The following is a 27318-nucleotide window of genomic DNA, read 5'->3' as shown; positions in this document are numbered from 1 at the left end:
TTTTTGTGACATTTTTGTGACATTTGTCATTTTTTGGTCATATTTTTGTCATTTTTATCTTTTTTGTCACATTTTTGTAATTTTTCGTAAATTTTTTGTCTCTTTTTTGTCAAAGTTTTCTCACTTTTTTGTCACATTTTTATCATTGTTTTCGTCTCAGTTCTGTCGCTATTTTCACACCTTTTTTCCAGAAGCTTTTGGACTGGGGTAAAGCCAAATTGGAGAAAATGTGCTAGGTTCAGGTGGGAGTTAAGGGGTTAAAGGAACAGGCCACAGTTCTTCCATACTGTGATATGTTCTTACCTGAGTTTAGACAAGTTGATACGTACCTGTCTGGTCTTTGTGCCCGTGGAAGAGCGTGGTATCTTCCAAATTCACCCCCCGTTTGGAGCTGTAGGAATACATTGGGAGCGGCCAAATGCTAACAACATCTTTGATCGTTTTGCGTGACTGAGGGCACGCACAAAGACTAGACAGGTACGTATCAACTTGTCTGAGCTCCTTTAATACCATCTATAGCATAGGAGCCTCGGTTTGTTCCTCATCATCCCATAAGGAGCTAAGAGCTGCCTCCTGAAGGTTTCCGAACTCGGCCGATCTCCAAACGAGTGTGAAATGATTGTCGATTTTGCTGGGTGACGTTTCGTGTAATAAAAACATGAGCTTTGTCCTATAGGAGAGTATAAAGCAGGTCATGCAGCGTTAGAGATACTGCAGTATCTGAAAGTTTTAAATCTATGAACTTATGGCAACACTACGCACTTTTGTTTACATTTTGTTAGAACGAAGCTTAACCCCAAATGGCTCATTTGCATAAGAACATACCTCTGTGCCGCTAGCGTAGCAGCTGTCTGAGGTGAACTAAGGGACAGGATGTGGTGGAATATTTGGCCAGAGCATTTTATTTCTGTGACAGAGCTGTAGCATCCGAGTTGAGGATGAAACAGTATTTTCATCATCATCAGTAGTTTCATATCACAGTGGTTCATGTTTGAAACTTCCAGGCAGTGATAAACAGTTATTAAACAATGCTATTTGTAAAGAGTTGTTTATTTAAGGATATGGAGCGTATATTGCAGGCTCCATATCCTCCCCTTTGTGTGGGCTTTGTAGTTTTTATGAATAAGCTGTTGGCGACGTAACTTCCTGGTTGGAGCAGCTGAAGCTCCTGTTCCTAACTACAAAAGGTTCCTCAAGGTCGACCTCAACAGGAGGAAGGAGAAGAGAGACTGAGCCCTCTCATCAGTCAGTCTCTCGCGACTTTACTCAGCAGCCAACATGTTCCAGGTACAGTATTGTCAACCTACCGTGTGGATGCATGGTGCAGGAAGCCCTTCCACTCACAAAGCACGTAACCACAGCCATGCGAGACACTAAACCCAAATGGACTGAATGTACGTGAACATCACAGAGGACTAGCTACTGACAAAGTGTCTTCAAAAATATCAAGGTAACATATTTAAGCGACAAAAAACAAGAGACAAAGCCTGACTCGAAACAACAAATTAAAACACCAGTGTCTGTGAAAAACACTGTGATTAAAGACATCAAAGCGACACAACAAAACTGCAGAACACAAAGACAAGGGGCGGCGTCACCTCACGATCGGCGGGATTGAGTGACAGGACTCTCCGGGCATGCCTGTGTACCGGGAAGGAAGCCCAGGAACGTCCGCTGGGTTTCCACACCGGCCAGACCCCCTGCCTGGAGAAGAACGCTGACAGGACGCACCACAGAGGGACAGGACACGGACTGGAAGCACCTCAACCCACTGTAGTGTTTTTAGCCATAGCTACATTTTTAACTTTTATGATGTTCAATGACCAAATTAAATTGTATTTTAACCTTATTTATCTGTCACTCCACATACACGCGTCACCCTCACACAGTTATTTCTCATTCAGCCTCGCTACATACAAAGTTTTTAAGAATCAAACCTGTGACATACGGAGGCCAGCATAAAGCGATAGCTTTTCAGTGTTACCTCAAAGTGTTCTTGGTAACTCTATATAATAACTACACTTTATTTAGACTTAATCGATTATGTACGAATGCTTAATTAATCATTAACTATTCATTCATTAAATGTGACTTATATTTAATTAATACTTAACTACTCTAGTAATTAATGCTAAACTTATGAACTTTGAAGTTAAGCAAGTCAGTGTTTTTAATTATTAATAAACTATGAAGGAACTATTTATTATTGGTGCTAAAATGCACCATGTTTTAATCATACATTAATTATTAGTTCAGTATATTAGTATAAATGATCATGAATTAATACTACAACGCATTATTAATTCAGGCAGTTATTAACTGTTAAGTCTTTTTGTGAGCTTTTCTTAAAGGGACAATACAGAGTTTAAAAATGTTATAACTAAGTATTTTCCTCCCCCTACATGTTCCAGCCATGTCCTAATGTGTAGAATGAGCTCAGACCTGTTCACCACAACTGCCTCTAAAATCCTGCACTGTCACTCAAAAAGGTGTTACTTTGGGTCTGAAGTGCCGTCATGCACGAGCTTAATATAGAAGCTGCAGGTACGCGTAAGACCAGAGGTGACAGTAGTGAGTATAAAACTTGCATCTAGTATCCTTAAGTGTGGACTAATCATGCTTTGTTACATATTTGTTAATGTATAATAAGGCACAAAACTGATTAAAATCAATGATTAACCTGAGAATCTGAAGAGCGTTTCATTGGAAGGTAAGATTTAATAACTGGAGTAGTTAAGTAGTACTTAAGTATGTGTCACAATGAATGAAGTTCATGATTTATTAAGTGTTAGCACATGATTCATTAAGGCTAAATAAGGTGTAGTTATTATAAAGTGTTACCGAGTTAACCCTAGCATTCATCATGAGGCTGACTATCAAAAACGATTAACCCCGTGACCCTGGGAAAATGGACCTGAAATCCTTTGTGTCCAGTTGAGAACCACTGATTGAAAACGTGCTTCTGTCTTACTAGACGGGCCTGCTACATCAGCTTCTTGTGGCGAACTGGTTCAACCCTGGCCTTTAGCCTTAGCATATCATTAGCAATCACCACAGCGCTAACGTTGCCACCTCTAAAGCGCAAACCTCGCAGCCCCTTCAAGAATTAACCTCTATCTTGCCTCTCGTGCATTTCACCGGGTTTCTCTCTGTTTCTGGCACTGGGTGTGACTTGTCGGCTTGTTCTCCCGTACGTTCTCCACATGGCTCTAATTAAAGGTCAGAGCGGTCATTTCCTGGTCTGCTGCAGCTGTTGCTAAACGTGACGCAGCACACTCACAGCAAGCTAACATGAGCTAACGCAGGCGGCTAATGGATAGGCTAATCAGTGCTAATGACGTGCTACAGGCTGTGGAGATAACGGCGGCGCGGATTATTGCTAATCTACGATAAAGGAACAAGAAGCATATTGATTCAGACTGAGTGGTGATTAGGTGTAGAAAAATAATGGACCGATAGATTGATTTTTGGTCAACAACTTATAAACAACTAGTTGTAGTTTTGTTTTTTGTAAACTAAAATACACAATACTATAGTGCCATATATAATCTTAAAATATAATATATTTTCTACATACAGATGTTTGCATAGACTACGCGAAAAGACATATACATTATTGTTTTCTCACTGTCTGACATTAAACCAGAATTAACTTAACCTGTGTGGCTCATACGTGGGTGTAATTTGAAGATGCCTGAAGGTGCCATGTGCATTGGTTAAAACAATGAAAGAAATGTCCAGTCATCACACAGATCAGAAAGAAGTTCTGTGTACCAGAGATGAACGTGCTGTGTCTGAAATGTGAAGATCAACCCAAGAACAAATGTAAAAGACTTGGTGAAGATGCTGAACTTGGTAAGAGATTGTCATTATCCAGAGTGAAAAATGAAAAATACAATTTTCATACACCATTCACAGCCAAACAATTCATCGATTCATCGTAATAATAATTGGTAGATTAATCGATTACCAAAATAATTGTGAGTTGCTGCCTTAGCTGTAGCCAATGAGAGGTCGACATGGCCTTGGGCTTTGGATCGTTGTCATGTTGGAACGTCCAAGTGCGTCCCATGCGCACCTTCCAGGATGATGAATGACACTCCCTCCAGTGTTCTTTGATAACATGCTACATTCATCCTGAAATATATAAACCAAGTTCCCTGAAGCTCCGTGTTTCACTGGAGGCATGGTGCACCGTTCATCACGGGCCTTGTTGACTCTTCCAAATGTAACGTTTATGGTTAATTTTGGTTTCATCAAATAAATGATGTTGTTTCAGAAATGTTGAGGCTTGTCTCTGTGCTGTTTGGAATATTGTAAGCAGATACTTGGTGGCATTTGTGAAGAAATGGCTTTCTTCTGGCGACTTGGCCATGCAGCCCCATTTTTCATCAAGTGCCTCCTTATTGTGCATCTTGATACTGAAGTTACTGTATTTGTGGGTGTTACTTTGCCAGTTGTTGCTGAAAGTTTTGTTGATTGACTGATTGATACTTTGATACCTTGGATATCTTTTTTCAGTCAGTTTAGTTTGCTTTAAAAATGCATTACTCTCAAAACATTCAGGGCAAAAAAAAAAACTACTGTGATGGAATGCCTTCTGCACAAATTAGCTTTCAGAAACAATATTGAAAATGTATTTTGGGTGAGGCAAAAGGACCGCCTCCCAGTCAGTCGGAATCAATTCACCATCATTTACATCAGCGGCATATATCAAAACAAAACCCTTTCCGCTATGGGAGTATTCCTGATTGGTATCAAAATGGAAAGCGGCTTATTTTGACAGGCACTATCTCTGCACGCATCACAAGACAATTAGAGCCTACATGGGATCATCAAAGAGGTTCTACAGTAATGTGTCGGGGGGGAGAGGATTATCCACACAACGTAATCTCTTTAGTCCAATCCAATCTGCAGCACAAACACTGACACACTTTAAAGATAGAGGTTTTATTCCCCAACTACAGTAAACAGCTATATTTAGAGTTTTCTTTGCTTAATTGAGGCCTAAAACCATTCTTTAGGGCACCTCAGCAAAATGCAACAGTCCGAATGACACGTTATGCAAACTGAAAACAAGCTTTCACTGTCAGCTAGCGGCATGCAAACAGATCTACAGCGTTGTGATGAATGTATTGTGAGAACTAAGCTGGTGAGAACGGGTCCAGGGATGGATTATAGCAGGGTTGTCAAACTCATTTTGGGTCGCGGGCCGAAATTCAGCTCCCACGGTGGGTCGCGGGCCACATATAATACAGTAGCTTCATTAACAACAACGGCTTACACTTGTATTGCACTTTACAAGCCTGTGTCACAAGTTCCTCAAAGTACTACATAGTAGTCATTATTCATTCACTCCACACTCAGTGGTGGTCAGCTGTTATTGAAGACACAGCCGCCCTGGGGCAGACTGTCCATTTACCACGTGGCTATATAACGTGTTGTTCATATCCTGAGCTCTTATTATGTCAGTGCCCTCTGCTGCTCCGTTTTTTTTTATTTAATGCCCCTAGTGGCTAGAATGAGCATTCTGAATATTCTTTAAAAATGCATAACATTTTGTGCTTTTTTCCTGCCCCTGCGAGTGTCTTCTCGAACCGTTAAACTATGGAATTGATTAACTGGTTTGATTAACACGTTTTTCAAGAAGCTTTTATACTTGGGTAAAGCCAAACTAGAGAAAATGGGCTGGGTTCAGGTGGGGGTTAAAGGAACAACTCGTCTAAGCTCAGGTAAGAACATGTCACAGTATTTAAAAACGGTGGCCTGTTCGTTTAAGAAGTTAAGTGACCACTTTCCTCCACTTACAGTCGTCACAATAATCCAGACTGTTTTGTCTATTGGATCCATAAAACATGTGTGATTATTACACAAATAGTCAATTGTCATGAATTCAGTCTGCCTTTGCTGCCTAAATGCAGTTTTACTGGAGTTCATCTAACTTTACCCAGAACATTCTTTGAGTTGAGCTGCCGGGCTGCCATCACAGTTACTTCATACATCGCTGCATACTGTGCGGGTCCACATCACCCCCATATTCCCCCTGGACTCTGTCGCTCTTGCCTCCTATTGTTCCTGCTTATTACATTGAACGGCTTCCCTGACCAATATTGATTGCACATTGTTTGCCTCATTTGTTGTGGTTTGCCTCTTTTATATTCTTTGGCATATTTTTTCTATTTACTTATTCTTTGATCACATTTTGGACAAACTCGCTCCGTCCAGAAGATTGAAAACATGAGCCACAAAGTTGCCAGACAAAATTTCATCTCTCCTCTCTGACGTCAAGCTAAATCCACAAATGTCAGCCGAATCAGGTCATTTGTTTTGACTTAATAAGATTCTACATTTGGAAACAATTGACTGTGATGTTGCTCTGCTCGGTTGTATAAAAAATGTTGCCAGAACATCGGAGTGGGAGCCATAAGTGTGCAGCAGGGCGGGGATTTGAGCATTTAGTGCCAAATAACGACAAGTAAAAACAGAATTAGCTGTGAGTCGTTATATTGCCGTGTAAAAGCGGGTGGCGTAATGTTGTTTAAACACATATGTAGCGTGAGGCTGTCAGCCAAGTGGACACATGACTAAGCGACCTTTGAACTCTGGGAAACATGTTAAGTTGAGAAACACATCTGGTCGGGTATAGTCTCGAGAGATTGGAGGAGCTTGTTATTCCAAAAGATTTGGTTTTGACCTTGAATTAACAGTGTCAGTTTTTAACTATTTGCTGTGACTGTTGTGTGAAGAGACATTTTATTATGACATCAATCATTGAGCTAATGAAAGAACATTTTAAAAACATGGAATGAAATTTGTTTGTTTGTCATGCATTGAGATCTATAAATGATCTTCAATGGGACTAGCGATACCAAAGTGCACACAGGGCATATCATGCATATGGGGTTTTAAAATAGACGTCTAGTGCCCATGACAGCTTTTAATACTTTTGTAAATATGACTTATTTCATGGTTTATGTTATAGGGACAGTGCATGTAAATGAACATTTCTAGCCTTGGGCTTTGCCTCCGTTGTCCCCACTCGACTCTCAAACACACTCTCATTCATCCTGGCCTATTCTATATGTTTTAGTGGTAGGGGGAAACCAGAAGGTAATGGGGATAACATGCAAATTGTACATTTGTCAATGTATTTATTTGTTGGAAAAAGGCCCTTGAGATGCAGCTTCTCGTTTACAAGGGGGTCCTAAACATAAAAATAACAGCAATAAACAACAAATCACAGTTCATTCGTACCGACACTCACACCACAGTTCTCCCTTTGAATCCAACCATCAAACTCTATGTTAAGTAGACTATACACAAATTTAAAGGAATAGGCCACAGTTTTTACACACCGTACCTTAGCTTAGACGAGTTCATTTGTACCTGTCTGGTCTTCACGCGTGCCCTCAGCACAGACGGCGTTAGCATTTAGCCTCTCCTCCTCTCCACTATAGCTCCAAACAAGGTGAAGATAGAAGCTACCAAGCTCTTCCACGTTTTCCCGATTTAAAGAGACTAGATGCAAGTTGGCCATTTTATACTCACTACTGCCACCTCAGGTCATACGTGTATGGTTACTTAAAGTGTTACATGAAGTATAATTACACAAAATGAAATAATGTGGATTTTCTAAGCGGATAAAAAGGGGAACTAGATTGTAAGGCGTAATAATACCAGGAGTAGTTCGACATCCGCACAGTAATATCTTCACTTTACTGTTATTATTTATATGTTGTTATATGTCATCTAAGCTAAGGTAAGAACATATCTCAGAATGGAAAAACCTTTAAAAAGAAAAAATATTAAATGTATAGGTGAGTAACAACAATTTTACAACAATTATATAAAACAGGAACAAGTTGATTTCAGGTGAGTGAAAAAAGAAGCCTTAAAAACGGGGAGGTCGAGACAGAACGGACTGAGCCATGGGTCCATCCAAACATTTTTGTCCGGCACCGTGGTGCTGTGGTTTGCACTTGTGCCTCACAGCAAGAAGGTCTCGGGTTCGATTCCCACCTGGACGGGACCTGTCTGTGTGGAGTTTTCCCAATGGGACTTTCCTGGTGCACTCCGTTAAAGTGGGGGTTAAGAGGTTAAAGGTCCTATATCATGCAAAATCGACTTTTTGGAGATTTTAGCCATGTTGTTATGCTATATCCTTATCAAAAATACCCCCACACCTGTTCTTTATTCTTACCTAACAATAATGTTACGGAGAAAAGCACGTTTGGCTACGAGAGGTGCTGGACTTTTTCAACCTTCCTAAAGAAGAGGACACTCGCCAGAAGTTGGAATTTCTTTCCGGGATTCAGCAACTATCACCAAAATAGTGTTTTTCTGTGACTGTGTCTGATGGATGTTTGGTGAATCATCTCAAAGTGGATTAACTTTTATAACCAACGCGAGTCCCCAATGTGATGAAGAGGCCAGGACAGAGCAGTGGTGAGTCAAAACGCGTGTTAGCTTGTGTGTTAGCCATTTATGAAGCTGTGTTGCAGATGTCAACTCCTTGTAACTGTATTGTGAAGTAACTTCACTTATTGCTGTTATATTTATATTTATTTTACTGATAATAATGCATGGGCAGATCCGCTCGGAGAGAGGGGGCGGAGTTAACTGAATCGAAGCGTCTTGTCTTCCGGGTTTGCAAAATACCCCCAGAAAACACTTGTATTTCTCACAAAAAATAGTACTCCATAGTGGTAGAGGTACAATAAGTCATATAAATGCTTATGCTTTACTTTGGGATGGCTGAAATAGCAGGATACAGATCCTTTAATGTTCTAAATGCCAAAAACACAGACTTACAGGAAAGTTGGAGTTTGGCAAATAAATATAAGTCTGCTTGTTTACACTGCTTCATATCTTATTTACCACTGACACCTACTGTCAAACAAAATTGTTTTTAAAAAAATCTCTCAGCGGAATCATGAAACCTTTTCTTTTTTTTTTATCTCAAGTAAGAGTGACTCCACTATAATAATGTTTGCACTGAAATAAAAGGTACTGTATGATAAAACTACTCCGAGAAGTACAGTTAAAATGAAACGTGAATGTAAAAGTACTACCCGCTTTTTGTACATACCTATACCGTACTTTGAAATAAACTTTTCAATTTCCAGATGACTGAATTTTGTCGTCTGACCTTGATGAGGTACACAAGTTTATTGAAAATGTTCTACTCACACAAACATCTACACCACAGAGAAAACATGTGGTGTATGTACTTTATTGATCAAACAGACTGTAAGTCTATGAAACATTTAGAGGAGCTAATGATGAAGTTCAATCAAAAACATTCACGAACAACAGTCAAATTTTATAATGAGACGCCTAAAGTCATTAGTGAGCAGATGGAAAGATGCGGTGAAGTAGAAGTATGTGTGTTATGTATTTTCGATTTTGCACTTCCATCGATAAAGCGTTTATGTTTAGGAAAGGTGGTGTAGCGGTGTTAGTAAGAGCACAGTTTGTTAGTCGTAGAGGAAGTCATATTAAGGAACATTGTAAAAGACGCTCCATTTATAAGCTGGATAACTACTCCATCTAGTGGTCGAAGGTTATATTACATGCAAAACAGACTAGCAGACTATACAACATGGAAGGCACAGATCACTTACTTTTGGAGGTTTTTACTGTGTGAAATTAACCTGAACTGAGCACCTTTTTTCCAGTTTGGCTTTACCCAAATCTAAAAGCTTATTGGAAAAAAAAGTGTCAAAAACAGCAACAACAAAGACGAGAACGAGGATGAAAATGCGATGAAAAGGTGAGAAAAACGCAACAAAATAGTGATAAAAAAAGTGCAGAAAATGCAACAAAAAAAGCGCAATGAAAAAGAGAAAAAAATGCCACAAAGTCAAAAATGTGTGACGAAAACGCAACAATAAAGCAATGTCAAGAAAGTGACGGCAACAGCGCAAGGAAAGGGATCTGTTTAGATGTGTTTTGTAGGTCTTAGCTTTCAAGTGAGGCGTTACACTGGCCTATAGGCTGTAAGCTCCAGTCCAAAAGCTTTTAGATTTGGGTAAAGCTGAACCGGAGGTAATACTCTTTGTTAAGGCAGGGGTTAAGAGGTTAAAATTGCAATAAAAAGTAACATTTATAGCAATGTGTGCCAATAAAACTAGAAGCCTGAGGGTCTGAGGGTCTGAGGGCCGCACTTGGGCACTCCTGGTATACAGTCTTTACTGATACAGGTCCCTGATACATTCAAGTATTCCATAAGTCCTTCGTGAATAGGAATGTAGAGTTTAAAGTGCATATGACATCCTTTTAATTATGGTTTATGATAGAGGTGAAGTTCCGTAGAATTCAGAGTCCGTCATTTGTCATTGACATAACGTGATTGCAACAGTTTAAAATTGTTTGCCTCCATCTATGTCACTTCCTGTCCAATAGGGCTGTGTCTGGTGTCTGACTTCACTGATTTCCTCTGTGCTAGCATTCCTGTGTCAATTTCAGCTGAATATCCGCCCAAATCACAGATTAATGGTAACAAAGCACTTATGGTTTGTGTCGGAGACATTCAAGATACTTTGATAAATTCCATCACATTTGTGAAACCAAAGCCAGACATCGAGAAATAAGCGGTGGGCTCGTGCTCGTGTTCAGCCCAATTTCTCCCATGAAAATGTGTCGGTGAAGCTGGACCAAGTGTTGAGCATCCGGACCTGCCATCCACGTTTACCCCTGAGCATTGTCTGATTTAGTCCATCCATGTCATTTGTGCAGCTCCACTGACAACAAAATCCAACTCCAACAAACACCAACTCAAACCAACGAGACTCGAATCATCAAAGTCTCTGAAATGATCGGTGCAAATGGGGAAAATGAGGCAGGATTGTTCAGGATTATTCAGGTGTTGATTCGGCTGCAGAAGTAAACGAGTTTGTCACTCACTGTCAGAGGTAGGAGAGTCGAGTCAGACTCCAGTCGCAATTTTCGAGACTTGGCACCAAAGCTCTAAAAAGACTTGACTTGACTTGGGACTTGTTGTTTGTGACTTGAGACTTAACTTGGACTTGAGGCCAATGACTCTCAATGACTTGCTGTGTCTTTATAGTCTTTATTTATTTGAGTGAAAGATCAGGATTCATTGCGTAAAAGCGGCGCATCTATGTTTACATATGGTGATTAGCCTCATGCGTTTTCGGCTTCCTGACGGAGCGTCTAATCAACACAGCGAGAGGAGGAAATGCGTGTGTCCTTCGATGCATTAAAAGTTTTCTACAGTGAGTGAAGAGGTGAAGATTCATAGACATGTACCTGTTGGCTTTTAAAGACAGGAAAATGTTCAAAACAATCACTGAAGCGCAGACAGGAGCCTCCAGAACGACGATGCGCAAGAGCTGGATTAATGACAGAAATCTATGGGGCTTTTCGGTGTTTTAAGGCGTTCTCTCGAAAGTTACAGAATTTAGTGGCTATTTTCCGCAGCCACACAGAGCCCAGTGACAGCGGGACTGAAGGCTACGCTGAATCTACTTTGAGCAGGAGCGAATCCAAGTATACAGGGGCTGGGGCATTACAGGGGAACCACTGACAGAACAACTGCCAGAAACGAACTAAAATAAAAATATTGTTTTATAATTATCTTTCAGACTGCAGGAAAAAAAACAGGTAATGTTAAAAAGACTCTGTTTCCATGTTTTTAAGTGCTTCCTTAAAATGCTGTCCCAGTAATGTTGGACAGAGACTGGAGCATCTAAAATATATACATTTCAAATTTAGTGGTGATTTTAATATTAATTAGACTTGAAATCCAAATCCATTAGATTTTAAAAAGTTTGATTTTAGCCTAAATTATCAAAATCTTGAGAAAGCACTTTATATTTTCAAGTAGATAAAACACATTTTGAAAAGAAGAATTAGGCCTAACTCTGACGTTTGACTTGAGCGCTAAAGAAAGACTTGACTTGACTTGAGAAAAGCTATGACTCAACTTGACTTGACTTGACCCCATGACCAATTGACATGGACTTGACTCGAGACTTGCATTGAGTGACTTACTCCCACCTCTAAACATCACGAAAATGGTCAAACTGATGAAAACTGGGTCATTTAAAAAAAAAAAACAATGGTGTCTTATGCGTCATATGCACTTGAAAGCCACATTCCAGATCACACGCTGTTAAGTGAGTCATCAAACTGGGAATAAAAACAAAAACAATTACACCGAACATGCTCCTAATGCTCCGATAAACACCGACAATGCTATTTTTTGCAGTGGGTTTTCAAAATAAAAGTTTTGGAAAGGGAGTTGATGTTTTCAATCTCAGTTTGTCCATCATGTAGTGACACAGAAAACAGTGACATAGGAAGAGAAAGTCATTGGAAAATGTTTGTTGCGGCTCCAACTCATTTCTAGCTCAAATGTGGTAGAGAGATTCCCTGAGAGATCCCAAGATGTGCCACGTGTTAAGATGTTTTCTTTCCTGCAAGTCCTCTCTGGTGGAAGACTAAAACGAGGCGAGTCGGTCCGCGGCGCAGGAAGCAGACAGCCGGGCGTCTGCGTCTGCGTCCCAGCAACAGCTCAGGAGATCTGCCACTGCTGCGCCCTGGAAGCACACGGAGAAAACAACACATTGTCAAGTGCTCCAGCAACTAAACATACATTATTCAGTGTTTAGTAGAGTGTTATGTTCAAAATGATCTTTTACTAAAAAACATCTTTCAAACAAACTTCTCTTTTAAAGTAATATTTTTTTTAACTTTTTTTAATCTGAGGTCATTCTAAGTGCCACCTGCTCAAGTACCTTTAGGAACACTGATATAAAAAGCAGATGGTTAGGGTTAGGGTCACGATTTTGACCAAAAAAAACAAAACAGATTTTTATTGTGATAATATTGTGATTTAATTTGCGATCTATTTATTTTTACATTTAAAAGCATAAAGTGCCAAAATAATGAGTGAAGGAAGTCATGTTCCTCTTAGAAATTCAAACAGCTTATTCTTGCTCAAACTGCCCCACATTAGAACAATACACAATAATCTACTTTAGGAAATATTTGGTTTCATGTGGACAGCGCCCTCTCCTGGAGGAATTTCCCTGACATTCAGAGTACCTCTGTGGGACAGCCACGTGATTAAAATAAGTCTGGGATGGAATCACAGAGTGTCTATGTAAACACTTTAGAAGCTGCTTTATGGAAACTCAGACACATTTCTGATGCTGAACATACTGTATCACTCAAATGCCAGAGACAGAAGAAAAAAAAACCTCAGCCTCTGGATGCTGTTGTAGGTCTTTTCTGTTTACTTCAAATAGTCCATAATGGTCCTGAAGAAAAGCAGCGTTTTAAAAGTAAACAAACAGCTAGTTTAAGAGCTAAAATCATCTGAGACCTACAGATTTCTTCACCCGAAACACAGAGGCACCAAGAGCCCCCGAACCTGCAGCACAGTGGAGGCGTCACAAGAGGAGCTACAGGAAACAAAATAGGGGCAAACAAGGAGGTATTCGGGCAAGACTCACAGCTAAACCACACATGCCTTGTATGGTTCCGGCTAATGGATGTTCACTGGAGAATAAATCAAATGAACTGCTAAGCTCTTCCCAGAAGATGGTGAAAGACTGTTGTGGAGTGGAGGGAGCTGCGCAGGAGGAAGAGGAAGGAGGAGGTGGAGCTGACCAGTGCAGGACACCATGCTCTGAAACAGGGACAAACCCAGGAGGCGCTGCACCATTTCAGAGGAGACTGAAGGCAGCCAGCAAATGAAGCTCTTACTTTCAGCAGTCAAAACCTCGGTTGCGATTCGATATTGATAAACCTTGCAGCCCTACATCCTATAATAACAAATAAAATGGATTTAACGGATCAGAAACTCACTTTAGTTGCACAGAAGTTGTGGAAAATCCTGGAGGGACTGCTTATTTTAGAATGAAACATTACGTAACCTCTGAAGAGCTGCAACCAATGTTTAATCCAGGTTTAGTCTGGATTTAGCCCGAGTGTTTCGGGAAACTGACCCCAGATAAGACCATGAATTAACCAGGACTACATCAGATATGTTTTTTTTTTTTTTCCATTGATCCAGCTGTTTCATCTCAAAAATTCAAGCGTGGGTGAATGTGAGCTACCTGTGGGTGCTGTTGCCAGACTTCGGGGATGGCTGGTCGCTGTTCTGAGAATAGCACAAGCTGGAGGAGGCCCTCTAAAGTGACACTGGGCCGCAGCTCCTGTTCATAGGGAAGGAGGTGCGGTGGCACGCTCTCGCCTGCAGAGGGAGACATTGTTTACAGAGGCTTGTTGTCAAAGAAGCTTGACCTGATTAATCCACATAGAGCTGTTGTGAAATGATATTCTGTTTTTCTATTGGCTCGTTTTGACTTCAGCCATCCATTATTTTTCCTCACATATTATTCAGGATGGAAGCATCTCCCTCCCCTAATTGCCCTTAAAGAAAAACTCATACCAAACAAATCAAAGCAGCGCATCCAGACCTCCCAGAGGACCAGGCCTAGAGAGTAGACGTCCGCCTGAAGATGCCAGGAATCGTTGAACATCACGGAGCCCTCCAAGATCTCCGGAGACATGTAGAGCAGTGTCCCCTTCCCTCGTGCAGCCTGCAGGTCAGACACTCGGATTCATCTTCACGACTTACTCCATTAAAACTCTTATGTCGTCTGGCCTATAGTGCACACAAGCTTTACCTGTGTTCCTGTGAAGTGCCCGGGCCGCAGGATGGTGGAGCACCCAAAGTCACACAGAGCACAAGTTCCATCCGCCTTCACAAGAACATTGGAGCTGCTCAGGTCTCCGTGGGCAACAGGAGGCTTATGGATGTCTGCGGGAAAACACTTTGGGTCTGATAATGTCCAGGACAAATGTATCACACTCAGGAGCTTCATGCAGGAATGTAAGATTGAAATTAATGGAGGTTAAGAGGTTAAAAAGTCATGTTAGCAATATAGCTTAGCCCTTTATAATATTTTTCACCTATAATTAGCCCTGAGCATGCTGTTATTTCAGTATGCAAACATGATATCCTGAATATTTCATTCTACTCTGATTTGAAATGTTCGACCAAAAAATAATGGATTGGAGCTGATCCAATGACACTGACTGCTGTACCTTGCTTGTGGAGGTGGGAAAGTCCCTGGGACAGAGACTGGCACAGTGTGAGGCAGGACGTCCAGCTGGAGACGTGCTCTGATAAATATGAGTGAAGAGAGCCCTGGAATCAGAGGCAAAGCATGGAAACATTCATAGGTTTCAGCCACATGATGCCATTTTGTGGACCTTGACCATTCAAAGGATAAAACAGTGGTGTTTAGACACTACATTTGGGCCTTTTTTGCGTTGCTACAGTATTTCTTTCACATTTTATAACTTGAAGAGACTATACAGAGTTTAAAAATGTGTGTGTAGAATGAGCTCAGACCTGTTCACCACAACTGCCTCTAAAATCCTGCACTGTCACTCAAAAAGATGTTACTTCGGGTCCAAAGGGCCGTCATGCACGAGCTTTAGTATAGAGACTGCAGTTACACATAAGACCTGGGGTGGCAGTAGTGAGTATAAACAAAAGTTAAAGCTTTGTAAAACTTGAAAAATGATTTGCCAGCAATACCATACAGCGGTAATTTAAACTTTTCACAGCAAGTACCACCGCATAAAATATTTGACCATCAAAGTGGCAGCACACGGCGGCACAGTGGTTAGCACCTGAGTGTCACAGTACAAAGGTTCTGGGTTCAATCCCAGATTGGGTTGGGCCTTTCTGTGTGTGAGTGCATTGGTTTCCCCTTCTATTAAAAATCTGTACAATAGGTTCCCTCTGGGGCCAGAATTCTACTGAAAAAGACATTCTGGAATCTCAGTGGGACTAAATAATACAAATAATATCTAAATAAAAAATAAAAAAAAGCCACCTCATGAAATATTATACCACCAGACTAAAGTGGGTTTTAAAGGGTCTAAAATTGGTGCAGCCAGTAGACTAGAGCAGTGTTTCCCAACCAAAGGCAAGAGGACACCAGGGGGTACTCGAGGACGTAGCAGGAGGGACTTGGAACTACAGTGCCTCTCGAAAGTATTCATACACCTTGAACTTTTGCACATTTTGTCATGTTTACAACCCTAAACATAAAGATTTTATTTGGATTTTTTTTACTGAATGTTCTCACACAAGTAACAGACAATTGTGAAGTGAAAGCAAAATGATACATGATTCTGTTATTTTTCAAAAAATAGAAAAGTGGGACGTGCATAAATATTCATACAGCATTTTTCTGAGTGCATTAAATTGCCTTTATAACATTCCTAATGACTCCAGAATGTTCACACCTTGGCCTAACGGTTAAATAGAGGCCACCTGTGTGTGATCTACTCTCAGTATGATTTCAGCTGTTCGGTGAGGGCCTCAGAGCTATGGTCTGAAAACTTTGTCGTTTTGGGAGAATTATAGGCAAGGCAACTTTATGTATACTGCACATTTCGTACACAAGGCAAAGCAATATAGTTTTATTTTGAAGGCAACATCGTCTTTTTACTTAAATGTTGCTTTTAAGTGATTGCTTTCTAAACAAAATGCAACCCCCAGGAGGTGGGGTTAAACTGGTTGGAAACCAGCGGTCTAGTGGATAATGTAGAGTGCTGTTCGATAGTGTTGTCACTCCCCGCTCTTAAAGGAACAGGCCACAGTTTTTCCATACTGAGATATGTTCTTACCTCAGCTTAGACGAGTTGATGCATACCTGTCTGGTCTTTGTGCGTGCCCTCAGTCACGCAAAATGACCAAAGATGTTGTTAGCATTTAGCCTCTCCTCCTCTCCTCTATGGGGTGAGTGATACGGTTATGTGAGTGTTTACATGATGCAAGTATAGTTACACAAAATTAAACATGTCGATGGAAGAGCTTGGTCGCTTCTAACTTCACCCCGTTTGAGGAGGAGAGGCCAAATTCCAACAACACCTTTGTACATGTGCTCAATCACGCAAAAACCAGACCAAGACCACACAGGTACGCATCAACTCGTCTAAGCTCAGGTAAGAACATAAATAAAAAATAACTACTCCAGGAATGTTTTTGACGAGGAATAAACGTTAATAAAAGCTCCAATAAAGTAGACAGTGCAGGACTGAACTCACATGTGCGGCGTACTCGAGGACGATGGCGAAAGGCCCCGATGACCAACAGGCCCCGATGGAGCCAGCGACCAAGTACTGCACCATATTGGGGTGTGGGTGTCCAGTCTCTAGAAGCTGGTGCACCTCTCTCTCCGCGAGGAACTTGTGTCTCCAGGCTTTAGGGAAGACTTTGACTGCCACCGGTGCCCCTTTGAACCGGCCCTGCCAGACGGCGGCAAAAGTCCCTCTGCGTAACTCCTGCAAAGAGAGGCGGGTTATGGCCCAAGGAGATGTGAGCAGTGGAACCTTCCTCAGTCTGTTTACCTTCAGGAGCTCTACGTCCGTGATGTCCGCGGCTTTGGGTTCACACAGTGGATCGACAGGGGAGCGAAGTTTGGCTTCAACAGATTAAATGAAAAGATTATTGTCAACGACAACGACTGCTAGTGCTGCTACGACAGGTCCTATTTGAAATACAGCATGTTTGTTTCAGGGGGGAAACATTTCAGAAATAAATCATGAACCTTGAAATATATTTGATTGTCATTTCTCTTCGGAACATTGACTATTTTTTTTATATTTTGCTATATTTTCTATCATTGTCTATCATTGGCCCACAGCATTTTCAGCAGTGTTGGGGGTAATGTGGTACTTATTGACGTGTTTGCAGGGAATTAAGTAAAGTATTAGTTTCTTTTTCAAATCAGTACTGCGTTAGTTTGATCCTGATCTCTCCCTCATTCCTTACACGGCTGCTCAAACCGTCTGTGCTCCAAACCTTAACTTCAAGTCAGCAGCATGCCAGAGTTTTCAGCGAGTGTGTTCACATTGTGGAAGTACTTACATTATTTTGAACTTGCTGGAGAAAAAGACAATACAGATGAAGCTGGAGGCGAAGCTAAAGAGAAAAACCACGATGAAGCCCTCGCCTCCCAAACAACAACACTTAGCTTCTGGCAGCATCGGTCCTTTCAATGTTACCAACAAACTCACAGCTGGTTATGCGGTTGAGGAAAGATACACGATTAAGTTGAGTTTGTTAAAAGTTTACTATCACCAATTCAATGCACTTTGTAAAGCGTAAGAGCTCCTTCACAGACGTTCTTTTGGTTGAAAAACTGGCAGTTTCTGACAAAGCCAAACCGTTAACCATAAAGCAAAGAAAGCTAAGCTTTTATAAGTTGAATACAGTTCATACTCTTTATTCTTGCCTTTAGCTGCAACTTGTCCACATACACAATAAAGTAGGTAGGTTTTTGGCGACTCAGTTTGTGGAATGGAGCATTCCTCATCGGAAAAAAAGATCGACAAATGAAGGCTATTACAGATGTTTATTATTGTTACTTTCATTATAAAGGAGCGCAGTAACGCAACAAATTACTTTTCCAGAGGAGAAACAAGCTAACTTAAGCAGTTACTTTAAAAAGTAACGTTACTCAACACTGGTTATCACCTTGAGTCTCCCGCTCTAAAACCCAAAAATCAGATTACAAATCTAGGAGTAATCATGGACTCAGACCTGAACTTAAACACATCAAAGCAATAACATCTGAAAAACATCGCTAAGATCAGAGGAATAATGTCAAAACCAGACTTAGAGAGACTGATTCATCCATTTGTCTCCAGCAGATTAGATACTGTAATGGCGGCTCACTGTTAGAGCTGCAGTACATGCAGTACTGCACTGGCTTCCTGTCACTCAAGTCTTTTCATGGTTTAGCACCAAAGTCCATCTCTGACATGTTGCAGCTGTATGAACCATCTCGGGCCCTGAGAACTTCAGGGAGGGGTCTCCTGGTGGTTCCCAGAGTCAGGACTAAACACAGTGAGGCTAAAGCTAAAATCTGGAACAGTCTCTCTGACCATGTCTAAATCCAGGCTGAAAACAGTTCTTTTGGCTTATGCATATGACACTAAAAGTATTTTATCTGCACTCTTGCCTTTTACTGTAATTTATAAATTTTTATGTTGATGTTTTATGGATTGTTTTTTTTATCTTTTTCACAATTTATGCAATTGTGAAGCACTTTGAATTGTAATAATAACATGCATTTTCTTACGACGTTAGCCCAGAGTGTAAAGCAAGTCGTCTTATGACGTAAGGGTTGTCAGTTCCAATCTATGCTCCCACAAGTGCATGACTGTGTTATTGGGCAAGGCACTTCATCTACATTGCCTTGTGCCTTGCTCAAGGACACAGTGGCACCACTTTACACTCTGGGCTACCGCCGTGGTCAGATGTGTTAATTTTTTAAATAATGTCAGACTGATGTATTTCATTATGTTTTTGACCTGTTGATGCAATATCGGCTTATTACATTTTGAAACTGGCTAAATGTGGCATTATGGGCCATTAATACGAGCCATCAAAACAGTTCCTGGAAATGAGCAAATCTTCAGGGGAGTGCGGGAGGTCTCGAGCACAGATAACAGCAAGGCCACAGCGGAGAATGAAACTGTTTCAAGGTGGACAGGCACAGCGTGAGAACACCACACACTCACGCACGCACACACACACACACACACACGAACACGTGCGCACACGCACACGTACGCACACACACACTTAACACATGAGCGGGAATGTTATATCAGTTTTCAGAGGAAGGAGGGGATCGTGGTCAAGGTAAAACAATGACCACAGCTGCACCCGGGCAGAGTTGGGAAAGAACTCGGGGAAAATACATGAAAATATGATGCACAGCATTTGGTACTTTTAAAGTTTAACGCGAGTCACTGCAGGTGAATAGAGAAAACAAGATGCATTAGAAATATCAATTTCAAGCAACAGATATAAATATGAGGGGTGAAAATGTTTTCTGCCATTTTTATACAAAACTAAGGAACTTTATGCATAAACACAGCTACAATTCTATTGTATTTGAAGATAAGGTGCCTGAAATAAAAATGTCAGGATGTTATCTTTGAAAGTACTGCTGTCGTTGCAGAATGTGCACGGTGTACAGTACACGTTATTTGATGTATTAAGTAATCATTTGACAGAGCAACGTTTTCCTGGAGTCATATTTGACCAGGCATATCTTTACAGTGGCAGGTAAAAGTATGTGAATCCTTTCTCACATTTCTGCCTAAATTGGTCATAAAATGTGATCTGATCCTTATTTAAATCACACAAATGAGTTGAAGTGTTTTGCCTAAACAAATACCACCCAACATGGCCATAACATGTAAACATTCACAGGACAGCGTGGGATAAGTGAGTACACCCCCTGGGATCATCCAAGAGCGAATTAGACAAATTTATCCAGGTGTGAGACAACCTGAAGTCCAATCACTGAGGTGTGGCTTAAAGCTGCCCTCGCCCCTGAAAAACACACACTAGTTTAGAATTGTCTTGTTGAGAAGAAATTCATGGTGGGGCCCTAAGGTCGAGCACTTGGATGCTCCACAGGGGAAGGGAATCTTATTTATATAGAGCTTTTCATATGAAAGGGAGAGGGGGTTCATTCACCATGCTGATGGTGGTAATCTATATATATATATAGCCACAGTTTCCCCTGGGGCAGACTGACAGAAGCGAGGCTGCTCACGTCTGTGCCAACGGTCCCTCCGACCACCACCAACCACTCACACATAGGCATTGCATGAAATGTCTTGCCCAAGGACACAACGACAGTCTGCACCTGCAGGAGCCGGGACTTGAACCCCCAACCTTCCGATCATGAGACGACCCGCTCTACCATCTGCGCCACTGTGGCCCCAGCACTCCTGGCAAAATATTCTGTGGACTGATGAACCAAAAATTGAAAATCTTGAGGCCATTTGTCCAACAGCTGAAGCTCAACAGAGGATGGAGCTGCAACAAGACAATGACCCAAAGCACAACAGTTTTGTAAAGTCCAGGATTCATCCTGATCGCTGTGCTATTGAATCCAAGGGTTCACTTACTTATTCCTCCCTGTCCTGTGAATGTTTACATGTTATGGCCAATAAAAATATGACCAGATGTAAATGTTTGGGTAGTATTAGTTTAAGCAGACTCTTTTTACTCATTCTTGTGATTTTAATGAAGATCAGACCAAATTTTATGACCAATTTAGGGAGAAATGTGAGAAATTCTAAAGGGTTCACATACTTTTACCTCCCACTGTGTTCATGAAATGACATACTCACTTGTTTTCTTACAGATGTACTTCAATGTGAACGCAGCTACACACAACACGAGCAGCGGCGTTAGCAATCCAACCACTAATACAGCGTCTGAAAATAAGCAAAATGCCAGGTTACACACAAGCGGTAGCCATAATATACAGTATATTCAAATGAGTAGAACTGTGTTTTATCTTTTAGTAACTTCAGAAATCCAACAGACAAAATTGGACACAATGAAAAATACAAAAAATCTCAATTTGGGAAATGTAACTAAATATTATATAGAATTAAGAGTACTGTCAATTCAAATACTACTCCTCAAGTACAAGTAAAAAGCAATAAAAGTTCTGTTAGGTACAACTTCTTCAAATAGTTACTTTAACCTCTTATCCCTCCAGTTTGGCATTACCCAAATCTATAAGGAAAAAAAAAAAGCATCAAAATAGCGACAAAATCGAGGATGAAAACGCAACAAATAAGTGACAAAAGAGCTACAAAAGTGCTGGAAAAGCAACAAAAACGCAACAAAAAAAGTTACAATGACTTTTGCAGGTCTTAGATTTCAAATGAGGTGCTACACTGTTACTCTCCAGTTGAGAAGCTTTTAGATTTGTGTAAAGCCGAAGTGGAGAAAATCGCTCAGTTCAGGCGGGGGTCAGTGAGTGTCAGAGTGACAGTGAGAACCATATGTTTACATACACTTTATTTAACTGTTTTTAAAAGACCTGGTGAAGATGCTGAACCTGGTAAGAGTTTGTCATTATCCAGAGTGAAACAAGTCCTGCACCGACATGGGCTGAGAGGGAACTCTGACTTTAAGACTTTCATTTTTGGAGAAAAATCCTGTGGTCTGATGGAAAAAGGTTTTTTGGCCGTAATGACCATCGTCACATTTGGAGGAAAAAGGGTGAATCTTGCAAGCCTGAGAACACCATCCCAACTGAATATGTATAGCCCAAGGGTGATTAATAATGATGACTGAGGGGTTCAGCTTCAGCCGACTCCTTTTGAGCCTTATTGTGATGAAATGTTTAACTACTGTAAAAATATGAATGTAGACAGCTCAATCAATAAATCAATCAATCAATCAATCAATCAATCAATCAATCAACTGTGAAATACGGGGGGGGGGCAGCATCATGCTGTGGGGTTGTTTTGCTGCGGGAGGGACTGGTGCACTGCACAAAATAAATGACATGAAGAAAGAATATGATGTGGAAATATTGGAGCAACATTTCAAGACATCAGCCAGGAAGTTAAAGCTTGGGCACAGATGGGTCTTCCAAGTGGACAATTCCCGAAGCATACGGCCAATACTGGTTACAAAGTGACTTAAGGAGAACAAAGTCAATGTTTTGAAGTGGTCATCACAAAGTCCTGATCTCAATCCAGTAGAAAATGTTTGGGCAGATCTGAAAAGGCATGTGCACCAAGGTGGCTACAAATGTGTCTCAGTTACACCAGTTGAGTTTGGAGGAATGGACCGAAACTCCTGCAACTATTGTGAGAAGCTTGTGGAAAGAAATCCAACATTTTTGAACCAAAATATACAGTTTAAAGGCCATGCTACCAAATATTAATGAATTGTAAAAAGGAACATAAAACTGTGTAGAAAATTCTATCTCTAATTCTTCTGGGATTTAGCAAATAGAAATATTTTTTACAATGTTGATGATACAATATTGTTTCATTTTCAATCTTGATACAGGAGTGTACATTTCAATGCATCACCATCTGTTTCTGTGTCATCTACATATTAATTTAACTATCCATCTATCTACATATTCATCCACGTGTGTGCATCTATCAATAATCTATCTACACCACATGTGTCAAACACAAGGCCCGTGGGCCAGATCCGGCCCGCGAGATGACTTAACCTGGCCACTTGTACAGCATGAATTCCTGAGTATGTCAACAGCAACAAAAAGTAAGCCTCTCGCCTCCATTCCTGTGTGATGTTATGAATCTTTAAAGAAATAACCAGAATGTTCACTCCAGCCACTAGGGGCCAAATTGTAAAAAACTGAAGAATTCTACACGTGTCCAGCAGAGATATTTTATGTAATATGAAGCGGAGGATGAAGCCACTCACCCTAACTGATGCCCCGGCTCTTATTTCATCACGTTAATTAGTATCGATACTCGTTTCTAAGTGTGAAGCATGAGTTGGTACCGTTGGAGTTCTGAAGGGGCACAGGTTTCTTCTCTCCCTCTCGAGTCCACGAGGTGACGTTGTTGCACAAGTCGCCGTTGCAAACACAGTGGAGGAAGTGATTTACTCGTGTGCAGGCATCTTCTGAACAAGTCTTGTATCTCAAATAACATGCTGAAACAAAGAAGAAAAAACCTGAATGATAGGGAACGTTTTTTGTAGTGTAGTGTGTGCTTCGGATGCAAATCTGCTCACCGAGAGTGTCCACCTCCAGCTCGCCGTGGTCAGTGATCAGGTAGAGAGCCAGGCAGCAGTTGGTGTAGAAGCAGTGCTGCTCCGATCCGTTCACGGCACCGACCATGTCATATTGCCGTCTGTGTGGCCGACTCTGGTATCTGCAGCGCCTCATCTGAGGATAGACCTGACCGGAGAGGCCCAGCAGGACAAACTCTGTGGGTGAAGATCATGGAAATAATAGTAAAAAGTAGAGCATATCTAAGAGCACATCTTGCAAACTTTGATGTAAGAGTAAACACTAAACCTTTCTATTATTAGCTGCATGATTGAAGACTATGAAGTTAAAAGTCAGATTCAATCATACTTCGCTTCATAACACTTTTTTGTTCAAGTATATTCGTGTAATTTCTCAAAAAATGCAATGTAAGTAATCCGTACAAGTCTTTTCAAGTTGTCAGTACTAAACCGTCTAGTAATCAGAACATGTGTCTTAAGTGCTGCATACTGTGAAAAACTTCTGAATAATTCAAGCATTATACTAGTGACCATTGCTTGAAAGATAATGCGCATTGGGTTTACAAACTATTCCAAGTAATTGTCACAAATTGGGGTTTACAGTGTACCACACATTGTATACATTTGAATGATGTTACTGATACTAAAATCATACAAATGTCTTTTCTTTTGGGGAAAAAAACGACAATATTACAACATTTCATCAAAGGTAGATTTCAAAAAGAAAAAAGTGTTGAAATGACCGCTGTCAATTTGAAAACTTTCGCTATTGCAACATCTGCACTACATGGGCTAATGACAGTGTTGAGGGGAATACTTTGAAATTTTATTTAGTTACAGAATACTGAATACTTACTTTAAAATGTTTGTTCAGTCAGAGTATTGTATTCTGAATACTTCCAATATTTTCACGTTGATTTGCATTATATTTATTTTGATTGATAAATTTGACGTATAATTAAAAAGAAGCAGAAGAAGAAGAACACGATTTGTCTATATATCACAGACATGGTCACAAAGCGCTTTACATGAGACAATTTGACAAAATGTATTGATATAAAATCATCATCATAAATATATCCCTTTGACTTTAGGAAAGTAACTGCATTTTAAAATACAGTCAAAATAAGTATTCTACATACATGTATTTCGTCACTAACCAACACTGGCTGATGTATTAATGCAGGTGAAAATCAAATGGTCTGTAGTCTGTTTGGTTATGGATGCCTCTGCGTTGCCATTGGATACGGCAGATGTACAGAACCCTCAAAAGTTGGAACACCTTTTATGTTTTGGCTTTTCTTTATTTCCAACACTATTTACATTGTGTGATTCTCTTTGAAGACATTAACCTCTTAACCCCCGACTTAACCAAATTAATTTTCTCCAGCTCAGCTTTACCCAAATCTAAAAGCTTGCAGCCAGAGTAACACACATTTTGCTTTTTCATCGCTTTTTGCCACCTTTTTGTTTTGCTTTAGTCGCTTGTTTATTGTCTTATTGTTTCTTTTACGACACTTTTTTCAAGAAGCTTTTATATTTGGGTAAAGCCAAGCTGGAGGAAATGCCCTCGGTTCCGGTGGGGGTTAAGAGGTTACAACATAATTCCATGTGAGTTCATTCATAAATGAATCTACAATGTGAGATAGTCTTGAAATAGGAGTAAAAACAAACCATAATAAAGTATTTCCAAACTTTTGACGGGTCCTGTACATTGTCTTCTTATTTGTAATGTCATCAGGCCTGTGTATCTATGTGTCTATATGTCTGTAATACAGCTGATTTTGCTCACACTACGCCTTTATCTCTGAACATTTAGGAGGCAGAGGAAAATTGAAGACTTGTGCAGTTCTGTAAAGTCTTTGTGTGCTCGTCCACTAGGGTGACCACCTCAAAAAGTAATAAAAGTGGCCTGTTGTGAGTTATGGAGGGACACTGAGGGACGGCCTTGAGGAAATTAAACCTTATATTCTATAAACACCATCATAGAAACACTTACTTTGCTGTTTGGAGATAGAAACGGATCACAAACTTTACAAAGACATTTTATGCATGTTTGAGTTTTCATGGCATCAAGTAAATCGAACACACGACCCGAGTCACAGCCCAAATATATCAGAGAAAATGAACAATTAACATTCTCAGTGATAATAGGGGTCATCAGTGGTTCCTAAAGATGGCAGGACTCACCCAGCAGCAGGCTCCAGGTTGGCAGCAGCAGGTCCATGGCAGCTGGAGGGCAGTCGCTCAGAGCCAGAGTTTATCAGAGTGAAGAATGTGGAGGAGCTTCCCACGTCACTCCCCCTGCACACCTGCACACCGCTGCTGGGAACCGGCCACACCGACGCCCTGGAGTGTTTCATTAGGACAGAGCTATTGGAATTTCTCTCTAAAAGTTGTTTATGTTTGCATTTTATGTTTGGTTTAATTGTTTTCCAGACGACTGTCCAATCAGAGAGCAGAATGAGCCACACCCTTAGAGTTGCCAGATTCTATGACTAAATTAGTTTTCAAAAACGTGAAGAAAAAGAAAACCTCTCTCACACACAATTACAATCCCAGCTCTGTGGTCACCGCCTGGAAAAGAGTGGCTGCAGGAGTGTCTTATAACCACCAGAGGGCGACAGAGTGCAGCATAAAGCCGAGGCCAGGGGTCTGGAAGAGAACGTTAGAAAAAGAGCTGCAGGAGAACTTGAATGCGTGAACAACAAATCATACACATTTTAAAAGCAAAATATCTGAAATCTTTGATTGTAACAGAAGGAGAAAACAAAAGGGGGAGACTTTTGAACAAATCATTTGTCACTGCTTCACTCTGGCTCAGATGTGGCCACCAGTGTAGTAACAGAATACATTTACAAGACTCATTTAGACAACCTGTATTCCAGTACAGTTACAGTTTATTTGAGAGCATTTAGGACAAAATAAAAGATACTTAATAATTAACTTTCAGCTTCAAATTGCAAAACATCAATAAGAAAGAAAAGAAAAAATGATCAGGGAAACTTTTGTGTTTCACTTTTAATAATCAATATATTTCATCTGTCTCTCCTCCCAAAACACAAATAAAGATTTGCATCATATGAACTGCTTCGCTCCCTGTGCTTTTGTAAATTGTTTTTTAGCCTTCCTTTATGGGTAATGTTCATAACAGCAACAAGCATAGCTACAAGTATTTAATAATACGCTATATTTAAACATACATATCGTGCACATAAATGTGAAAGTATTATACAGTTTAAGAATTCAATGCTGGACAAAGAAAAGCAATGCATTACAAACTACATTTTAAGGCAAAAAACTTAATACATTTTTAAAGTATTCTCCCCAACACCGTAGCCCAATAGCAACTGAGCACTTATATAAATACACTTTATGGGTTTACTTTTCTAACCAAATATCAAAAGCACCAGAGGCTTTAGAGCCGCATTTGGATTTTGAGGCAGTGTTACCTTACCCTGGCCTATAAGCATATAGTGCTTGTAGTAATGTTGCAAAAAGCCATAGATCCATAGTGGATCCATTTTTGTGGCTAATGTTAGCCAAACACAATAGAAAAAGTGAGTGCAGAGCTTTGGAACACCTCCGTCTGCTGCAGAGTCATGAGGAATGCATCTAACACTGTCCTGTTCAAATGCTTTTAATGTGAGCAACAGCTCCAGGACATTTACAGTCTAAAGTCTCCATTGGTTCATTATTGTAACATAATGTGCATACCC

The 27318-nt window shown here is 40.5% G+C and overlaps 1 protein-coding gene across 1 annotated transcript; it reads right to left on the bottom strand.

Annotated features, from left to right (window-relative positions):
* Positions 1-12464: 12464 nt before the first annotated feature.
* LOC306965129 (bone morphogenetic protein receptor type-2-like) lies at positions 12465-25826 on the bottom strand (the record flags this gene model as incomplete). The annotated part of the gene is made up of 10 exons (XM_079559371.1): positions 12465-12563; positions 14088-14224; positions 14423-14573; positions 14652-14794; positions 15082-15184; positions 17101-17337; positions 17404-17477; positions 23369-23521; positions 23603-23797; positions 25790-25826. 10 exons carry the CDS (start codon positions 25824-25826, stop codon positions 12465-12467), a joined length of 1329 nt encoding a protein of 442 aa, XP_079415497.1.
* Positions 25827-27318: the final 1492 nt, after the last annotated feature.

The sequence above is a fragment of the Gobius niger genome (assembly GCF_951799975.1).
Source record: "Gobius niger genome assembly, chromosome: 7".
Taxonomy (NCBI): Eukaryota; Metazoa; Chordata; class Actinopteri; order Gobiiformes; family Gobiidae; genus Gobius; species Gobius niger.
This window is presented reverse-complemented; position numbering and strand designations above follow the sequence as displayed.